This window comes from Coregonus lavaretus (assembly GCF_964263955.1).
Source record: "Coregonus lavaretus genome assembly, chromosome: 1".
Taxonomy (NCBI): domain Eukaryota; kingdom Metazoa; phylum Chordata; class Actinopteri; order Salmoniformes; family Salmonidae; genus Coregonus; species Coregonus lavaretus.
Genome location: NC_139988.1, coordinates 81471770 through 81488030, shown reverse-complemented (window position 1 = coordinate 81488030; position 16261 = coordinate 81471770). Strand labels below are relative to the sequence as shown.

The following is a 16261-nucleotide window of genomic DNA, read 5'->3' as shown; positions in this document are numbered from 1 at the left end:
TAATCATCACATGTACTGTGTTGTAATTTCAATGTAATATCCGAGGCATGTTAGTACAGTATATTGAGATGTGTGATTTATAACAGTCAGAATGACACCCTCTGGAATGTGTAGACTAGAATTAGGCATAATGATTATGGCTATAGATTGCAGGAAAAAGCTGTTTCAGGTGTTTGAAAAATGCTAAATCCCCCATCCTCACATACATCGTGCCACCTCAAAAATATTGGGTGCATGATGCCCCTGGTGTTCCAATTGGTTTGATAGAGAGTATTCAATGTTTATTGAGGTGGTCTACTGGGGCTGGAAATAGTTTTTACTGGGATGGTAATTTACTGTCCACAGACAGTTATCAGGTACACTGTATATAACACAACAATGTATCTCCTCTGATACTTTGTTCTCTTTGAAAACCTGCACCCCTAAAATGGCTGCTTAGTTTTTGAAGAGCTAGAGTTAGCTAAATTGGCACACTGTTAGCCAATTATTAGAAAGATGTTTAGAGGTTCTGTTTTACTCACAATGGCCATAGAAATGGAGGGACATGTACATTCTATAAAATCGTTGGAAAACTGAATGTGTCGAATGGCTTATACTGTAATACAGCGAATCGGGTTGGGATATCACCCCAAATGTTGCTAAATGTCTCCCTCACCTGGTTAGTTTCTGAGATTTCGTAGTGTGATTGCCCCAAGGATGTTGGGCGGGTATATAGAGATTCAAACTACAGTCGTGGTCAAATGTTTTGAGAATGACACAAATACTAATTTTCACAAAGTCTGCTGCCTCAGTTTTGATAATGGCAATTTGCATATACTCCAGAATGTCATGAAGAGTGATCAGATGAATTGCAATTAACTGCAAAGTCCCTCTTTGCCATGAAAATGAACTTAATCCCCCAAAAACATTTCCACTGCATTTCAGCCCTGCCACAAAAGGACCAGCTGCCATCATGTCAGTGATTCTCTCGTTAACACAGGTGAGAGTGTTGACGAGGACAAGGCTGGAGATCACTCTGTCATGCTGATTGAGTTAGAATAACAGACTGGAAGCTTTAAAAAGGAGGGTGGTGCTTGAAATCATTGTTCTTCCTCTGTTAACCATGGTTACCTGCAAGGAAACACGTGCCGTCATCATTGCTTTGCACAGAAAGGGCTTCACAGGCAAGGATATTGCTGCTAGTAAGATTGCACCTAAATCAACCATTTATCAGATCATCATCAACTTCTAGGAGAGAGGTTCAATTGTTGTGAAGAAGGCGTCAGGGCGCCCAAGAAAGTCCAGCAAGCGCCAGGACCGTCTCCTAAAGTTGATTCAGCTGCGGGATCAGGGCACCACCAGTGCAGAGCTTGCTCAGGAATGGCAGCAGGCAGGTGTGAGTGCATCTGCACGCACAGTGAGGCAAAGACTTTGAGGATGGCCTGGTGTCAAGAAGGGCAGCAAAGAAGCCACTTCTCTCCAGGAAAAACATCAGGGACAGACTGATATTCTGCAAAAGGTACAGGGATTTGACTGCTGAGGACTGGGGTAAAGTCATTTTCTCTGATGAATCCCCTTTCTGATTGTTTGGGGCATCCGGAAAACACCTTGTCTGGAGAAGACAAGGTGAGCACTACCATCAGTCCTGTGTCATGCAAACAGTAAAGCATCCTGAGACCATTCATGTGTGGGGTTGCTTCTCAGCCAAGGGAGTGGGCTCACTCACAATTTTGCCTAAGGACACAGCCATAAATAAAGAATGGTACCAACACATCCTCCGAGAGCAACTTCTCCTAACCATCCAAGAACAGTTTGGTGACGACCAATGCCTTTTCCAGCATGATGGAGCGACTTGCCATAAGGCAAAAGTAATAACTAAGTGGCTCTGGGAACAAAACATCGAAATTTTGGGTCCATGGCCAGGAAACTCCCCAGACCTTAATCCCATTGAGAACTTGTGGTCGATCCTCAAGAGGCGGGTGGACAAACAAAAACCCACAAATTCTGACAAACTCCAAGCATTGACTATGCAAGAATGGGCTGCCATCAGTCAGGATGTGGCCCAGAAGTTAATTGACAGCATGCCAGGGCGGATTGCAGAGGTCTTGAAAAAGAAGGGTCAACACTGCAAATATTGACTCTTTGCATAAACTTAATGTAATTGTAAATAAAAAGCCTTTGACACGTATGGAATGATTGTAATTATACTTCAGTATACCATAGTAACATCTGACAAAAATATATCATAACACTGAAGCAGCAAACTTGGTGAAGACCAATATGTGTCATTCTCAAAACTCAAAATCCACAGTCAGGTCCATAATTATTGTCACCCTTGATAAAGATTAGCAAAAAATACTGTATAAAATAAAATATATAAATACTGAGCTACATTGTATGCAAAAAAATTGTAGGGAAATTATATTATTTAACACTGATACAATTGCTCAGAGAAAGATGTTATGGGGCTATTTTGTTAAGGTCAACGGCATCATGAACTTTATCAAGTACCAGGACATTTTAGCCAAAAACCTGGTTGCCTCTGCCAGGAGGCTGACGCTTGGTTGCAAGTGGATCTTCCAGCAAGACAATAACTCCTAGCACACATCAAAATCCACAAAGAAATGGTTAAACATTTTGCAATGGCCATCTCAGTCTCCAGATTTGAGCCTCATTGAAAACCTGTGGTTTGAATCGAAGAGGGCAGTCCATAAGAGCAGACATAGGATATCAAGGATCTGGAAGGATTCTGTATGGAGGAATAGTCTATGATCCCTCCCAATGTGTTCTCCAATCTCATAAAACATTTTATAAAAAGGCTCAGTGCCGTTATCCTTGCAAGGGGAGTATTGAAAACAGGGGTGCCAATAATTTTGACCCCTATCTTTTTTAGATTTTTTAAAATTACTTGTTAAACAAAATTTATTTAGCTAAACAATTGAATTAGTATAAAATAATATAATTTCCTTTTTTTCTTCTTTTTTTTTTATTTTTTACATACAATATAGCTCAGTATTTGTATTCTTTATTTTAGACAGTTTTTTTTGCACATCTTTATCTAGGGTGCCAATAATTATGGACCTGACTGTGCATACTCTGATAGGATTGAAGAAGGCTCTTTGTCCATATAGCTGCACAACCATTGTGTTCAAAGACCACTGTAAACGTTTATCTTGGTTTCATCAAATGTCTGTTTTTTGTAAATATGTCATATTGTTGCTTCTGCTACTGCTGTTACTACGACTACTACTTGCAATTAAAAGCAGTTACATTTGAAAATGGATGGCTATACTCATTTGGGTTGACTAATTTGTTAGCTTTTGAGATTTGTGTGTGTTGACTTGTGGGTTCTTCCTTTTTCCTCCTATTTGACTGAACATCTGTTTCTTGTAGGTCTATTCTGAGGGTTAGTAGCTTTCTGTAGGTGAACTGTTGTCTGTTTCTACATGACATCTACTTCACACTGGTAGAGAACTAGTACACCAGGTGCAGAGGAGGGTGTAATTATGTGTCGCCAGTTTTAGTTTCACAGTGACTCAACACCCATGCATATCTACTTTGCTGTAAAGTCATTGCAAATTCCTTCCTTCGGAAATGTGTTATTATTATTAAATTAAGTAAGTAGCCTTGCACGAGTCAGAATGGTCATAGGAATTTCTGTAACATGAGGCAGCTTGATGTACAATTACACCCCCTGGACAGGACACTAGTCTATTGCAGGGCCTTACCCTGAATCTATCTCAAGTCCCATTTTTACAGTCTTTGGTATGACTCGGCCGGGGAACGAACTCCCAACCTTACAATCTCAGGGTGGACACTCTAACCACAAGACCACTGAACTGGCATTGTTATTAAATCTAAAAACGACTCACATGCATGTGAAAACATAAACATTGATTTACAGTAAATGTAGGTCTAGCTGTATTCATGAACATTGACCAATGAAACAGAATATGGTTACGAGGGACAGATGGGTCCATGCTCTTTCAAATAGCATAGTGAGATGGCCATGTAAGTCCACTGCAATATAAGAGCTTTATATTGCGCTCCAAATCCTCATCATACTACAAGGCTGCTGTGAGTCTGCATGACATTTAACCAATGTATCATTTTACCAATTGTACCATGTACCAGTGACACACCACTGTAAATAACATACCGTCTCATTCAATATTTGGGAAAGGTAGGCAAATTCATATTGCTTGGTAAAAGTCAAGCCTGACTCACTATACCAAGAGAGGAGCTCACCTTCTGTGAAAGGGGGAAGTCCCAGAAAAGACATTGTGGTTGTACCCAAATCAGCCCCCAACTCAAATACACGTAGCCCAATGTCACTGCATGAGAAGCACATTTCAAGCAAAGGTCGATAGACATCTTGCTTCCCTCTGTAGGTAAGTCATATGATATTTGGTTTATTACATTATATTATGAGATGTATTTTTATTTACATGTGAGTTGGTTAATGGTTATGCTGTTCATGGTTTATAACTTTTTAAAAGGAAAATGGATTCTTTGATTATTAATTGACCACCTGGGAATGGTAATGAAGGAAAACAACAAAAAAACATACTAATCGGATATCCAGACATAAAGATGAACATCATGTGAGCCATTGTTTATGCTAGAGTGTTACACCAACAAAGACACTGTTGATAACATCACGTGTGGTGAAGGAATCAATGATCAGTAAAGGCATTACATGATACTATTGGAGAATGGTTTAAGCAAATGCACAGATAAGAACAAATGTATTATTCAATTTTATGAAGTTGAAGAACAAGGTGAGGCGCAGCTTCATTCGTTGGTTCTGTGTACTTTCTCCAGCTCAGTGATTTTGTGCCCAGTAGAGCGCAGCGCAGTATTCCTCTGTCAAGAAAAGTTCATTTAAATCTTTGAAGTTGTATATGGAGGCTTGCCCTCTCTTCTGATATCTTCTTGAGCTAGTTGGACAGGATAATATTGTGTAAAACAAAACAGTTTTGTATCCATCCAAACCAACCGATACAAGACTGATTACTAAGTGTTATGAAATGTAATATTTTTTATTGTATATAACTGCCTTAATGTTGCTGGACCCCAGGAAGCATAGCTGCTGCCTTGGCAGGAACTAATGGGGATCCTTAATAAATACAAATAATGCAAAGATCCCATGAACTGACCCTGATTTCCCCATCTGTCATTCAGTGAGTCAGAGTGTGAGTTGACACCCGAACTGAGCCATGGGGTTAGGTTGTTCTGAGGGTTACTTCTGGGACGGCCTGGTCAGGAAGTGTCTGACCTGTCAGATGGTCTGCCAGCAGCCCCATCGCCACCTCAGATGCATTGAGTACTGTGGTAAGTTCTCATACACACAAACGCATGCCGGGGGAAATTACACATACTCTGACTTGAGAAGTCAATGAGATCCCGTATGATTGTCCATATGACTCAATCAGTGGACGCTGCTGAGGGGAGGACGGCTCAAAATAATGTCTGGAACGGAGCAAATGGAATGGCATCAAACACACGGAAATCATGTGTTTGATGTATTTGACACCATTCCACCTATTCCGCTTCAGCCATTACCACAAGCCTCTCCTCCCCAATTAAGGTGCACCAACCTCCTGTGGACTCAATCTACGAAGTTATACATAGAGATAAAGTGCCTATCATAAGTATTCACCCCATTGGATTTTTTCACATTCTGTTGCATTACAAAGTGGGATTATTTTGTGTCACTGATCTACACAAAATACTCCATAATGTCAAAATAATATTTTTGTTTGACAAATTAATGAAAAATGTATCACTAAAATGTCTTGGTTGCACACGTATTCAACCTCTTTGTTATGGCAAGATTAGATAAGTTCAGGAGTAAAAATGTGCTTAACAAACCATATAATAAGTTGCATGGACTCTGTGTGCAATAATTGGGGTTAACATGATTTTTTTAATGACTACCCCATCTCTGTACCCCTCACATACAATTAGCTGTAAGGTCCCTCAGTTGAGTAGTGAATTTCAAGCACAGATTAAACAAGAAAGACCAGGGAGCTTTTTCAATGCTTCGTGAAGAAGGGCACCGATTGGTAGATGGGTTAAAATAAAAAAAGCAGACACTGAATGTCCCTTTGAGCACGGTGAAGCTATTGATTAGGCTTTGGATGGTGTATCAATATACTCAGTCACTACAAAGATACAGGTGTCCTTGCTAACTGAGTTGCCGGTGAGAAAGGAAATCTCTCTGGGATTTCATTATGAGGTCATTGTTGATTTTAAAACAGTTACAGAGTTTAATGGCTGTGATAGGAGAAAACTGAGGATGGATCAACAGTGCAGTTAATACACAATAACAACCTGAATGACAGAGTGAAAAGAAGGAAGCTTGTACAGAATACAAATATTCCAAAACATGCATTCTGTATGCAACAATGCACTACACGTGGCCCCGTGTAGCTCAGTTGGTAGAGCATGGCGCTTGCAATGCCAGGGTTGTGGGTTCGATTCCCACGGGGGGCCAGTATGAAAATGTATGCACTCACTAACTGTAAGTCGCTCTGGAAAAGAGCGTCTGCTAAATGACTAAAATGTAAAACTACATTGATACTGCAAAAAATGTGGCAAAATAATGAACTCTTTGTGTTCAGGACAAAAAGTTATGTTTGGGACAAATCCAACAACACATCTCTGAGTACCACTCTCCACATTTTCAAGAATTGTGGTGGCTGCGTCATGTTATGGATATGCTTGTCATCGGCAAGGACTGGGGAGTTTTTCAGGATAAAATTTACCTCTACGGGATCAGCCAGTCCTCCAACTGGTTTGATACATTCACCTCTGAAGGTAAATAATGTACTTACATTCAGTAATCTTACTCTGATTTGTCATCCTAAGAGTCTCAGAGATAAAATGTAGCATAGTTTTGTTTGATAAAATCAATTTTTATATTCAAATTTAGGAACTGGGTTCTACAGTTTGAACCCCTGCTGTCTCTGGCTCTACACCCACTCCGCCCAGCCATCTAGATATGTGAAAGTTAGTGTATAAGCTAATGATCCATCATGTATGACATTCCTTGGAGTGTGTAAACTTACATTTTGTATTTCCATATCATTTTTGTATGTTCTCTATAGTTATGTACTTGAAAATGTATCAATTGACCAATTCGGCACATTTGGGCGGACTTGATACAAAATAGTCCAGTATTGCAATGCTTCACTGGATCAATCTGAAACTTTGTACACAATGCTGCCATCTAGTGGCCAGAATCTAAACTGCGCCTGAACTGCAATATCATTGTGGCCTTTCTCTTGCATTTCAAAGATGCTGAAACTTTTTTGGGGGGGAAAAGCATGGTTTTTTGTTTGTATCATCTTTTACCAGATCTAATGTGTTATATTCTCCTACATTAATTTCACATTTCCACAAACTTCAAAGTGTTTCCTTTCAAATGGTATAAAGAATATGCATATCCGTGCTTCAGGTCCTGAGCTACAGGCAGTTAGATTTGGGTATGTCATTTAAGGACAAAATTGAAAAAAAGTGTCCAATCCTTAAGAGGTTAAAGAGAATAGAGTTAAACACAGGCAAAATCCTAGAGGAAAACCTGGTTCATTCTGCTTTCCACCAGACACTGGGAGATGAATTCCCCTTTCAGCAGGACAATAACCTAAAACACAAGGCCAAATCTACACTGGAGTTGCTTACCAAGAAGACAGTGAATGTTCCTGGGTGGCTGAGTTACAGTTTTGACTTAATCTACTTGAAGAACTATGGGAAGACTTGAAAATGTCTGTCTAGCAATGATCAAGAACAACATTTAAAGAGCTTGAAGTATTTTGAAAAAAGTAACGGGCAAATATTGCACAATCAAGGCGTGCAAAGCTCTTTGAGTTATCCAAAAAGACTCAATAGCTGTAAACGCTGCCAAAGGTGTTTCTAACATATTGACTCAGGGGGTGAATACTTATCTAGTCAATATACACTGAGTGTACAAAACATTAAGAACACCTGCTATTTCCATGACAGACTGACCTGGTGAATTCAGGTGAAAGCTATGATCCCTTTTTGAGGTACTTATTAAATCCACTTCAATCAGTGTAGATGAAGGGGAGGAGAAAGGTTAAAGAATAATTGTTAAGCATTGAGGAGATTGAGACATAGATTGTGTATTTGTGCCATTCAGAGGGTGAATGGGCAAGACAAAATATTTAAGTGCCTTTGAACAGGGTATGGTAGTAGGTGCCAGGTGCACCGGTTGGAGTGTTTCAAGAACTGCAACGCTGCTGGGTTTTTCACGCTCAACAGTTTCCCGTGTGTATCAAGAATGGTCCGCCACCCAAAGGAAATCCAGCCAACTTGACACAACTGTGGGAGGCAATGAAATCAAAATTGGCCAGCATCCCTGTGGAATGTCTTTGACAACTTGTAGAGTCCATACCCAAACTAATTGAGGCTGTGCTGAGGGCAAAAGGGGGTGCAGTTCAATTATAGGAAGGTGTTCCTAATGTTCCAGTTTGACATTACAGAGTATAATGTGTAGATCATTGACAACATTTCTTTATTAAATCAATTTTAATCCCACTTTGTAACACAATAAAATGTGAATAAATCCAAGGGGGTGAATTCTTGATAGGCACTGTACTTAATTATATATACACTATGTATATGGTGCTATAGCAGTGGTAAAAGGATCAATGAATCTCAAGACCCTTTTTGTAGGGTTAAGTAACATTTATAGCCTACTGGAATCGTGGTTGATACATGGTAGCCATTTTGTGTCAAAACACAGGAAGAATATACCATGCATGTTATAATACTCAGACCATCCCTGTGCCATTGTGTGTCTGTTTATGCCAGTGTCTCTGGGGTGTAAGGCGGTCCCAGGGCAGTACTACGACAGGCTGCTGAAGAAGTGTCTGAGGTGTGCTGCGGTGTGTGGCAACCATCCCTCAGAGTGTTCCAACCAGTGTCAGAGTGAGTGAACAGTATTCTAAAGTACTATACATCCACCCAGTATGTTGTAGATATCACAAAACATATAGGACACTGAGAATATTAGGTGCTAAATGTCCTCTTTTTGTCTCACTCTCGCTCTCTGTAACACACACACACCTCTCTCAAACCATCATAAGAGTTTGTACACTACTAAGTAATTCATTGAGCCTACAGCCATCTCCAATATAGTTTCTGGCAGTCGATCCAATATGTATAACAACTGACATGCAAGCGACCCCTTCACAAGTGCAGCAGCTTCCACTCACAGGAATATTCTTTCCTTTTTGTTTTAAGAAGCAGAGGTCAGAGCAAACGGACGAGCGTTTCGTCAGCGTTTCGTCAAGGCTGTGGCCGAAACGCATCCGTTTGCTCTGACCTCTGCTGCTAAGTGGTCTAAGACACTGCATCTCAGTGCTTGAGGTGTCACTACAGACCCCCTGGTTCGATTCCAGGCTGTATCACAACCGGCCGTGATTGGGAGTCCCATAGGGTGGCGCACAATTGGCCCAGCGTCGTCCGGGTTTGGCCGGTGTAGGCCGTCATTGTAAATAAGAATTTGTTCTTAACTGACTTGCCTAGTTAAATACAATTTAATAAAAAAAAAGAAAAAAAAAAAGATATGATTTGAAAACTTTAAGAATATTCCAGTGTAGGTTTTTCCCTTTCTTAAAATATATGCCTTTTGAACCCAGCACCCAAATTCTTTTTTCTACTACAAACATTTGAGTTGGGCTCGCCAATTCCTTTTTCAAATGCCCTTTTACCCAGCCCAGCCCTTTTACCCAGCTTCATTACCTCAGGATTACACAGCTGGACTAGCTCAAATGTATTATCTAAGTCCCAAACGGTACCCTCCCATAAGGCCCTAGTAAAAAGTAGTGCACTATATAGGGAATAGGGTGCCATTTGGTGTTTTCTCTAATTCAGTTAAATTTAAATAAGACAACTTTGGGATTAAATGCATTTGGCTTTGATGATGTTCAGAACTGAGAACTGTCTAGAAGTAGAGCTTTGACATTTGGAAATGGTGAATAAGTTATGTTACAACTCACTTCACATTACATGGATGTTATTGCAGGGTACATAAGGATTGAATTTAAGTCATTTAATTCCCTCAAGCCCAACAGCCTGCCTTGATTGCAATCTTGAGGCCTGTGGATGGGAATGCCTTCCAGAACCATACCACCAGGGGGGGCTACCTACCCAGAGGCCTGCCAAACTCAGTCATCCTGGTGTACTCTCTTCTGGGCCTGTGTCTGGCTCTGCTGCTGTTGACCCTGTCTGTGGCTCTGCTGGTGCTGCTGAGGAGGGCCAGAGCCATGGGCCCCCGACCAGGGGCCACACAGAACAGTCACACCCAGGGTCATAGAGGCCAGGAGGGCCAAGAGCCTAACCAGCACAGCCAGTCCTCCAAAGGTCAGTTTGGGCACACATCTAGTCTAAAAGGTAGTCCAGGGCACATCTTCATAAAGCCACTCAGAGTAAGAGTGCTGATCAAGGATCAGGTCCCCCCCCTGTCCATTTATTTATATTCATTAAGATCTAAAAGGCAAAACTGATCCAAGATCACAATCTTATAACTCAACATGGCTCCTTTTAGATTGCTTATCTCTCTGTGTGTGTGTGTGTGTACGTACCATCTTTAGATTGCCTGATGGATCCGTCCCTGCCCCAGCTGAACAGTGTGACAGCGAGCCGTTCGTCCAGCCCAACAGAGACCTGTGTGTGTGTCCACTGCTTCCCTGACCTCGGCGTGCCTGGCAGGGGAGAGAAAAAGCAGAGACCCCCTCTCACCCTCTACCAGCAGGCTGTCCCCCAGGACTTCCACTCTCCTACCAGAGCCCCTCATTGTGGCTCATCACAGAGAATAATTTGCTCCCCCTGTCAGCCCAGCTTCTGATTGCAGAACTGAACCAGACTGGACACTAAATAAACAACTCTAGACAGATCAGACACCGCCCACTCTAGGGTGAAGTTTCCCCTAAGTACAGATCTAGGATCAGCTTCTCCTCCCCAATCCTAACCTGAACAATTAGTGGGGGAAAAATGCAAAACTGTCCCAAGATCAGATGTGTGAGCAGTCTGGAGGGCAGAAATTAATAGGTGGTGAAGGAAGGATATACGAGAACCGGTATTGAGGGAGTGAGACAGAAGGGAGTGACAGAGAACCTGATATATGGCTGTACAGATGTAAGATCTTAATTTGAGCCAGTTCACTACAGCAGGAAAATAATCCTGCAGCAACAGGAAATGTGAATTATGTGGTTTATAATTAATGGACATTTTTGTAGAGGTTGATACACTTTTCAATAGGGCGAATCAAGTCTGACATTTGGAGATGACATTTTAGAAGCCTTTTTAAACCTTGAATACACAAGTTTATATTTCCTGCTGTGCAGGAAGATTCTCAGCAAATAAAGTGTGATCAAATGAAGATCCTACATCTGTATGTACATACCCCAAACACACATTTTACATTTTTGTCATTTAGCAGACGCTCTTATCCAGAGCGACTTACAGGAGCAATTAGGGTTAAGTGCCTTGCTCAAGGGCATATCGACAGATTTTTCACCTAGTCGGCTTGGGGATTAGAACCAGCGACCTTTCGGTTACTGGCACAACGCTCTTACCCACTAAGCTACCTGCCGCCCCACACCCTCTCCATCTCTCGGGAGACATTAAAACTAGCTCTCACAGTCAGAATTAGACGTTCATCCATGTTTCTCAAAAGTCAAATTACAAAGTTTGTGTTTAAGGTTAAGTTTAAGATTTCGGATTTAATGCCTAAGGTTAGGCATTAACTCCGAATGGTTAAGGTAAGGGTTATAGTTTGGGATAGGCTTAAAACAAAAATCTCTAAAACATATTTCTATTGCTGGATTTGAACATGCAACCTTTGGCACCGGAGGCAGATGCTTAAGCACTCACTGTTGCCCCCTAGTGGCAGGTTTCCGCGTCATCTCCCGACATGCTCAGACATCAAATACCGACTATCACAGGTGACCTGGCTGGACATTCACAGGTGGGTGGCCTCCATGTGCCATGAAAGACCTCCAGTAAATCCTGAACAAGCTAATAAAACCCTGCAGCACATAGGAGAGTATAGATATAGATGTTTATTTTGGGTCTCACCATCAGTGTCCAGTTCTTGCAGCAAATAAAGTGTTGGGGATGTAGTCTTGACTAGAACATATTGATCCTTGGCCGATAACGTAACTCAATTTATACCTTGGTTTCTTTTTTTAGCATACATACATACTTTAACATATATAATAATGTGAAAAAAAACTCATCCGACACCGACTTTATATCCATCGTAGACAGCATGCTGAATGGAAGTACTGATTCAGTACACAAACATATGCACAACGTGTGTGCATACATGGAATTAGAGCAACATGTGGACAAGGTTTACTAGTGTCAGATCGAGTCACTGTCTCCGGCAGGATACACACTTGGTAAGAATAGTGCTAGTCTTTTTCTTCTTCTTCACAAAAACGCATCACCTGAAACAAATTCACAACCATATGTCAGCAACACAAGAATTATGCCATCAGCACAAGTAACAAACAAATGTGAAACAAGCTCCACAACAGCAGTCTCATGAGATGAAGCATAACTTTTTTTTCTCTTTTTGAAAAAGACATGACTGACTGCACAACATAACAAGGACGGGTTGTTCGAGGGAGAGGGGAGGATGGGGAACTATAAACAAGGACTCATATTCATTATAAAAATATACTTATGTATTTTCTCTGCCCTCGCGAAAAGTAAAAAAAAAGAAAAAAGAAAAGAGGATAGCTTTTTCACAGAACCACACTCCACTTCTTCAACTCAGTCAGATGTCTTCTAGATTAATCATACAGTATTTTCAAAACGAAAAAGTCACAAACAACGATTATAGTAATCACTTTGTCTTTGCAATATTCTAAATACCATTTGTCAGCTTGTTTTGCAGTCCGCGCAATAATAATGCATAATGAAATTAGACAACCAAATGTATTTCCTCCTTTGAAAATGCTTGGTCACTTGTAGATGGGTGTGTGTGTGTGGGTGGAATTATGGAATTCAGAAATGATAAAATAACTGAATGTGAAGTTGACAGTTTTGATGAGATGTGCCCACGGTCAGTCTGTCCCTCCATCTGCCTGTCTGTCTGTCTGGAACAAGAGAGAAAAAGGGCGATAGAGAGAGCGAAAGTGAAGGAAGCGCCTTCTCTTCCAACAAAGCCTCCATAGTCACACTCCTCCTTTCACTCTCCATCCTGCAATCTCCCTTCCCCCACCCCACTCTCTTCCTCCTTATCAAGTAGATCCTAGTAGCTTCAGTGCAGATTCGTTTTTGAGTGTCCTTTATTCAGAAAGGATGCATGCTTCATTTTCTTTTCCCTCCATTCCCCCAGCTTAAAATCTTCACTGATGTAAAGTTTCAGGTTGCCATCTTGTTGTTGCAAGACTCTTGGTGGCTGTTGACATCAGTGCTGAAGGAAGGTGACTATTCGTACTCCAGAAACTGTTTATGGTAGAACAAGAGGTACCTGAGAACAGAGAGAGAATCAACACTTACGTCAACGATAAGATTTCACACTCATACATACATACAGTGGGGGAAAAAAGTATTTAGTCAGCCAACAATTGTGCAGGTTCTCCCACTTAAAAAGATGAGGCCTGTAATTTTCATCATAGGTACACGTCAACTATGACAGACAAATTGAGAAATGTTTCTCCAGAAAATCACATTGTAGGATTTTTTATGAATTTATTTGCAAATTATGGTGGAAAATAAGTATTTGGTCACCTACAAACAAGCAAGATTTCTGGCTCTCACAGACCTGTAACTTCTTCTTTAAGAGGCTCCTCTGTCCTCCACTCATTACCTGTATTAATGGCACCTGTTTGAACTTGTTATCAGTATAAAAGACACCTGTCCACAACCTCAAACAGTCACACTCCAAACTCCACTATGGCCAAGACCAAAGAGCTGTCAAAGGACACCAGAAACAAAATTGTAGACCTGCACCAGGCTCGGAAGACTGAATCTGCAATAGGTAAGCAGCTTGGTTTGAAGAAATCAACTGTGGGAGCAATTATTAGGAAATGGAAGACATACAAGACCACTGATAATCTCCCTCGATCTGGGGCTCCACGCAAGATCTCACCCTGTGGGGTCAAAATGATCACAAGAACGGTGAGCAAAAATCCCAGAACCACACGGGGGGACCTAGTGAATGACCTGCAGAGAGCTGGGACCAAAGTAACAAAGCCTACCATCAGTAACACACTACGCCGCCAGGGACTCAAATCCTGCAGTGCCAGACGTGTCCCCCTGGTTAAGCCAGTACATGTCCAGGTCCGTCTGAAGTTTGCTAGAGTGCATTTGGATGATCCAGAAGAGGATTGGGAGAATGTCATATGGTCAGATGAAACAAAAATAGAACTTTTTGGTAAAAACTCAACTCGTCGTTTTTGGAGGACAAAGAATGCTGAGTTGCATCCAAAGAACACCATACCTACTGTGAAGCATGGGGGTGGAAACATCATGCTTTGGGGCTGTTTTTCTGCAAAGGGACCAGGACGACTGATCCGTGTAAAGGAAAGAATGAATGGGGCCATGTATCGTGAGATTTTGAGTGAAAACCTCCTTCCATCAGCAAGGGCATTGAAGATGAAACGTGGCTGGGTCTTTCAGCATGACAATGATCCCAAACACACTGCCCGGGCAACGAAGGAGTGGCTTCGTAAGAAGCATTTCAAGGTTTTGGAGTGGCCTAGCCAGTCTCCAGATCTCAACCCCATAGAAAATCTTTGGAGGGAGTTGAAAGTCTGCTCTAGAGGAGATCTGCATGGAGGAATGGGCCAAAATACCAGCAACAGTGTGTGAAAACCTTGTGAAGACTTACAGAAAACGTTTGACCTGTGTCATTGCCAACAAAGGGTATATAACAAAGTATTGAGAAACTTTTGTTATTGACCAAATACTTATTTTCCACCATAATTTGCAAATAAATTCATAAAAAATCCTACAATGTGATTTTCTGGAAAAAATTCTCATTTTGTCTGTCATAGTTGACGTGTACCTATGATGAAAATTACAGGCCTCTCATCTTTTTAAGTGGGAGAACTTGCACAATTGGTGGCTGACTAAATACTTTTTCCCCCCACTGCACATACATACATACAGTGGGGAGTATTTGATACACTGCCAATTTTGCAGGTTTTCCTACTTACAAAGCATGTAGAGGTCTGTAATTTTGATCATAGGTACACTTCAACTGTGAGAGACGGAATCTAAAACATTGTATGATTTTTAAGTAATTCATTTGCATTTTATTGCATGACATAAGTATTTGATCACCTACCAACCAGTAAGAATTCCGGCTCTCACAGACCTGTTAGTTTTTCTTTAAGAAGCCCTCCTGTTCTCCACTCATTATCTGTATTAACTGCACCTGTTTGAACTCGTTACCTGTATAAAAGACACCTGTCCACACACTCAATCAAACAGACTCCAACCTCTCCACAATGGCCAAGACCAGAGAGCTGTGTAAGGACATCAGGGATAAAATTGTAGACCTGCACAAGGCTGGGATGGGCTACAGGACAATAGGCAAGCAGCTTGGTGAGAAGGCAACAACTGTTGGTGCAATTATTAGAAAATGGAAGAAGTTCAAGATGACGGTCAATCACCCTCGGTCTGGGGCTCCATGCAAGATCTCACCTCGTGGGGCATCAATGATCATGAGGAAGGTGAGGGATCAGCCCAGAACTACACGGCAGGACCTGGTCAATGACCTGAAGAGAGCTGGGACCACAGTCTCAAAGAAAACCATTAGTAACACACTACGCCGTCATGGATTAAAATCCTGCAGCGCACGCAAGGTCCCCCTGCTCAAGCCAGCGCATGTCCAGGCCCGTCTGAAGTCTGCCAATGACCATCTGGATGATCCAGAGGAGGAATGGGAGAAGGTCATGTGGTCTGATGAGACAAAAATAGAGCTTTTTGGTCTAAACTCCACTCGCCGTGTTTGGAGGAAGAAGAAGGATGAGTACAACCCCAAGAACACCATCCCAACAGTGAAGCATGGAGGTGGAAACTTCATTCTTTGGGGATGTTTTTCTGCAAAGGGGACAGGACGACTGCACCGTATTGAGGGGAGGATGGATGGGTCCATGTATCGCAAGATCTTGGCCAACAACCTCCTTCCCTCAGTAAGAGCATTGAAGATGGGTCGTGGCTTGGTCTTCCAGCATGACAACGACCCGAAACACACAGCCAGAAGCATCTCAAGGTCCTGGAGTGGCCTAGC

General features: G+C 41.6%; 2 protein-coding genes across 3 annotated transcripts in view; one reads left to right on the top strand and one right to left on the bottom strand.

Annotated features, from left to right (window-relative positions):
* Positions 1-5198: 5198 nt before the first annotated feature.
* Positions 5199-11027, top strand: LOC311134151 (tumor necrosis factor receptor superfamily member 13B-like; the record flags this gene model as incomplete). The annotated part of the gene is made up of 4 exons (XM_084167757.1): positions 5199-5313; positions 8818-8934; positions 10075-10371; positions 10602-11027. The coding sequence occupies 4 exons, from the start codon at positions 5199-5201 to the stop codon at positions 10853-10855; spliced, it is 783 nt and encodes a 260-aa protein (XP_084023883.1). The 3' UTR covers positions 10856-11027.
* A 1024-nt stretch (positions 11028-12051) lies between these two features.
* Positions 12052-16261, bottom strand: part of usp22 (ubiquitin specific peptidase 22) — a 44273-nt gene continuing 40063 nt past the window's right edge. For both annotated transcript variants that reach the window (XM_084160796.1, XM_084160795.1), the window contains exon 13: positions 12052-13492. In XM_084160796.1, the coding sequence (XP_084016922.1) occupies positions 13450-13492 (43 nt within the window). In that variant the 3' untranslated portion in view covers positions 12052-13449. The remainder of the gene's footprint in view (positions 13493-16261) is intronic.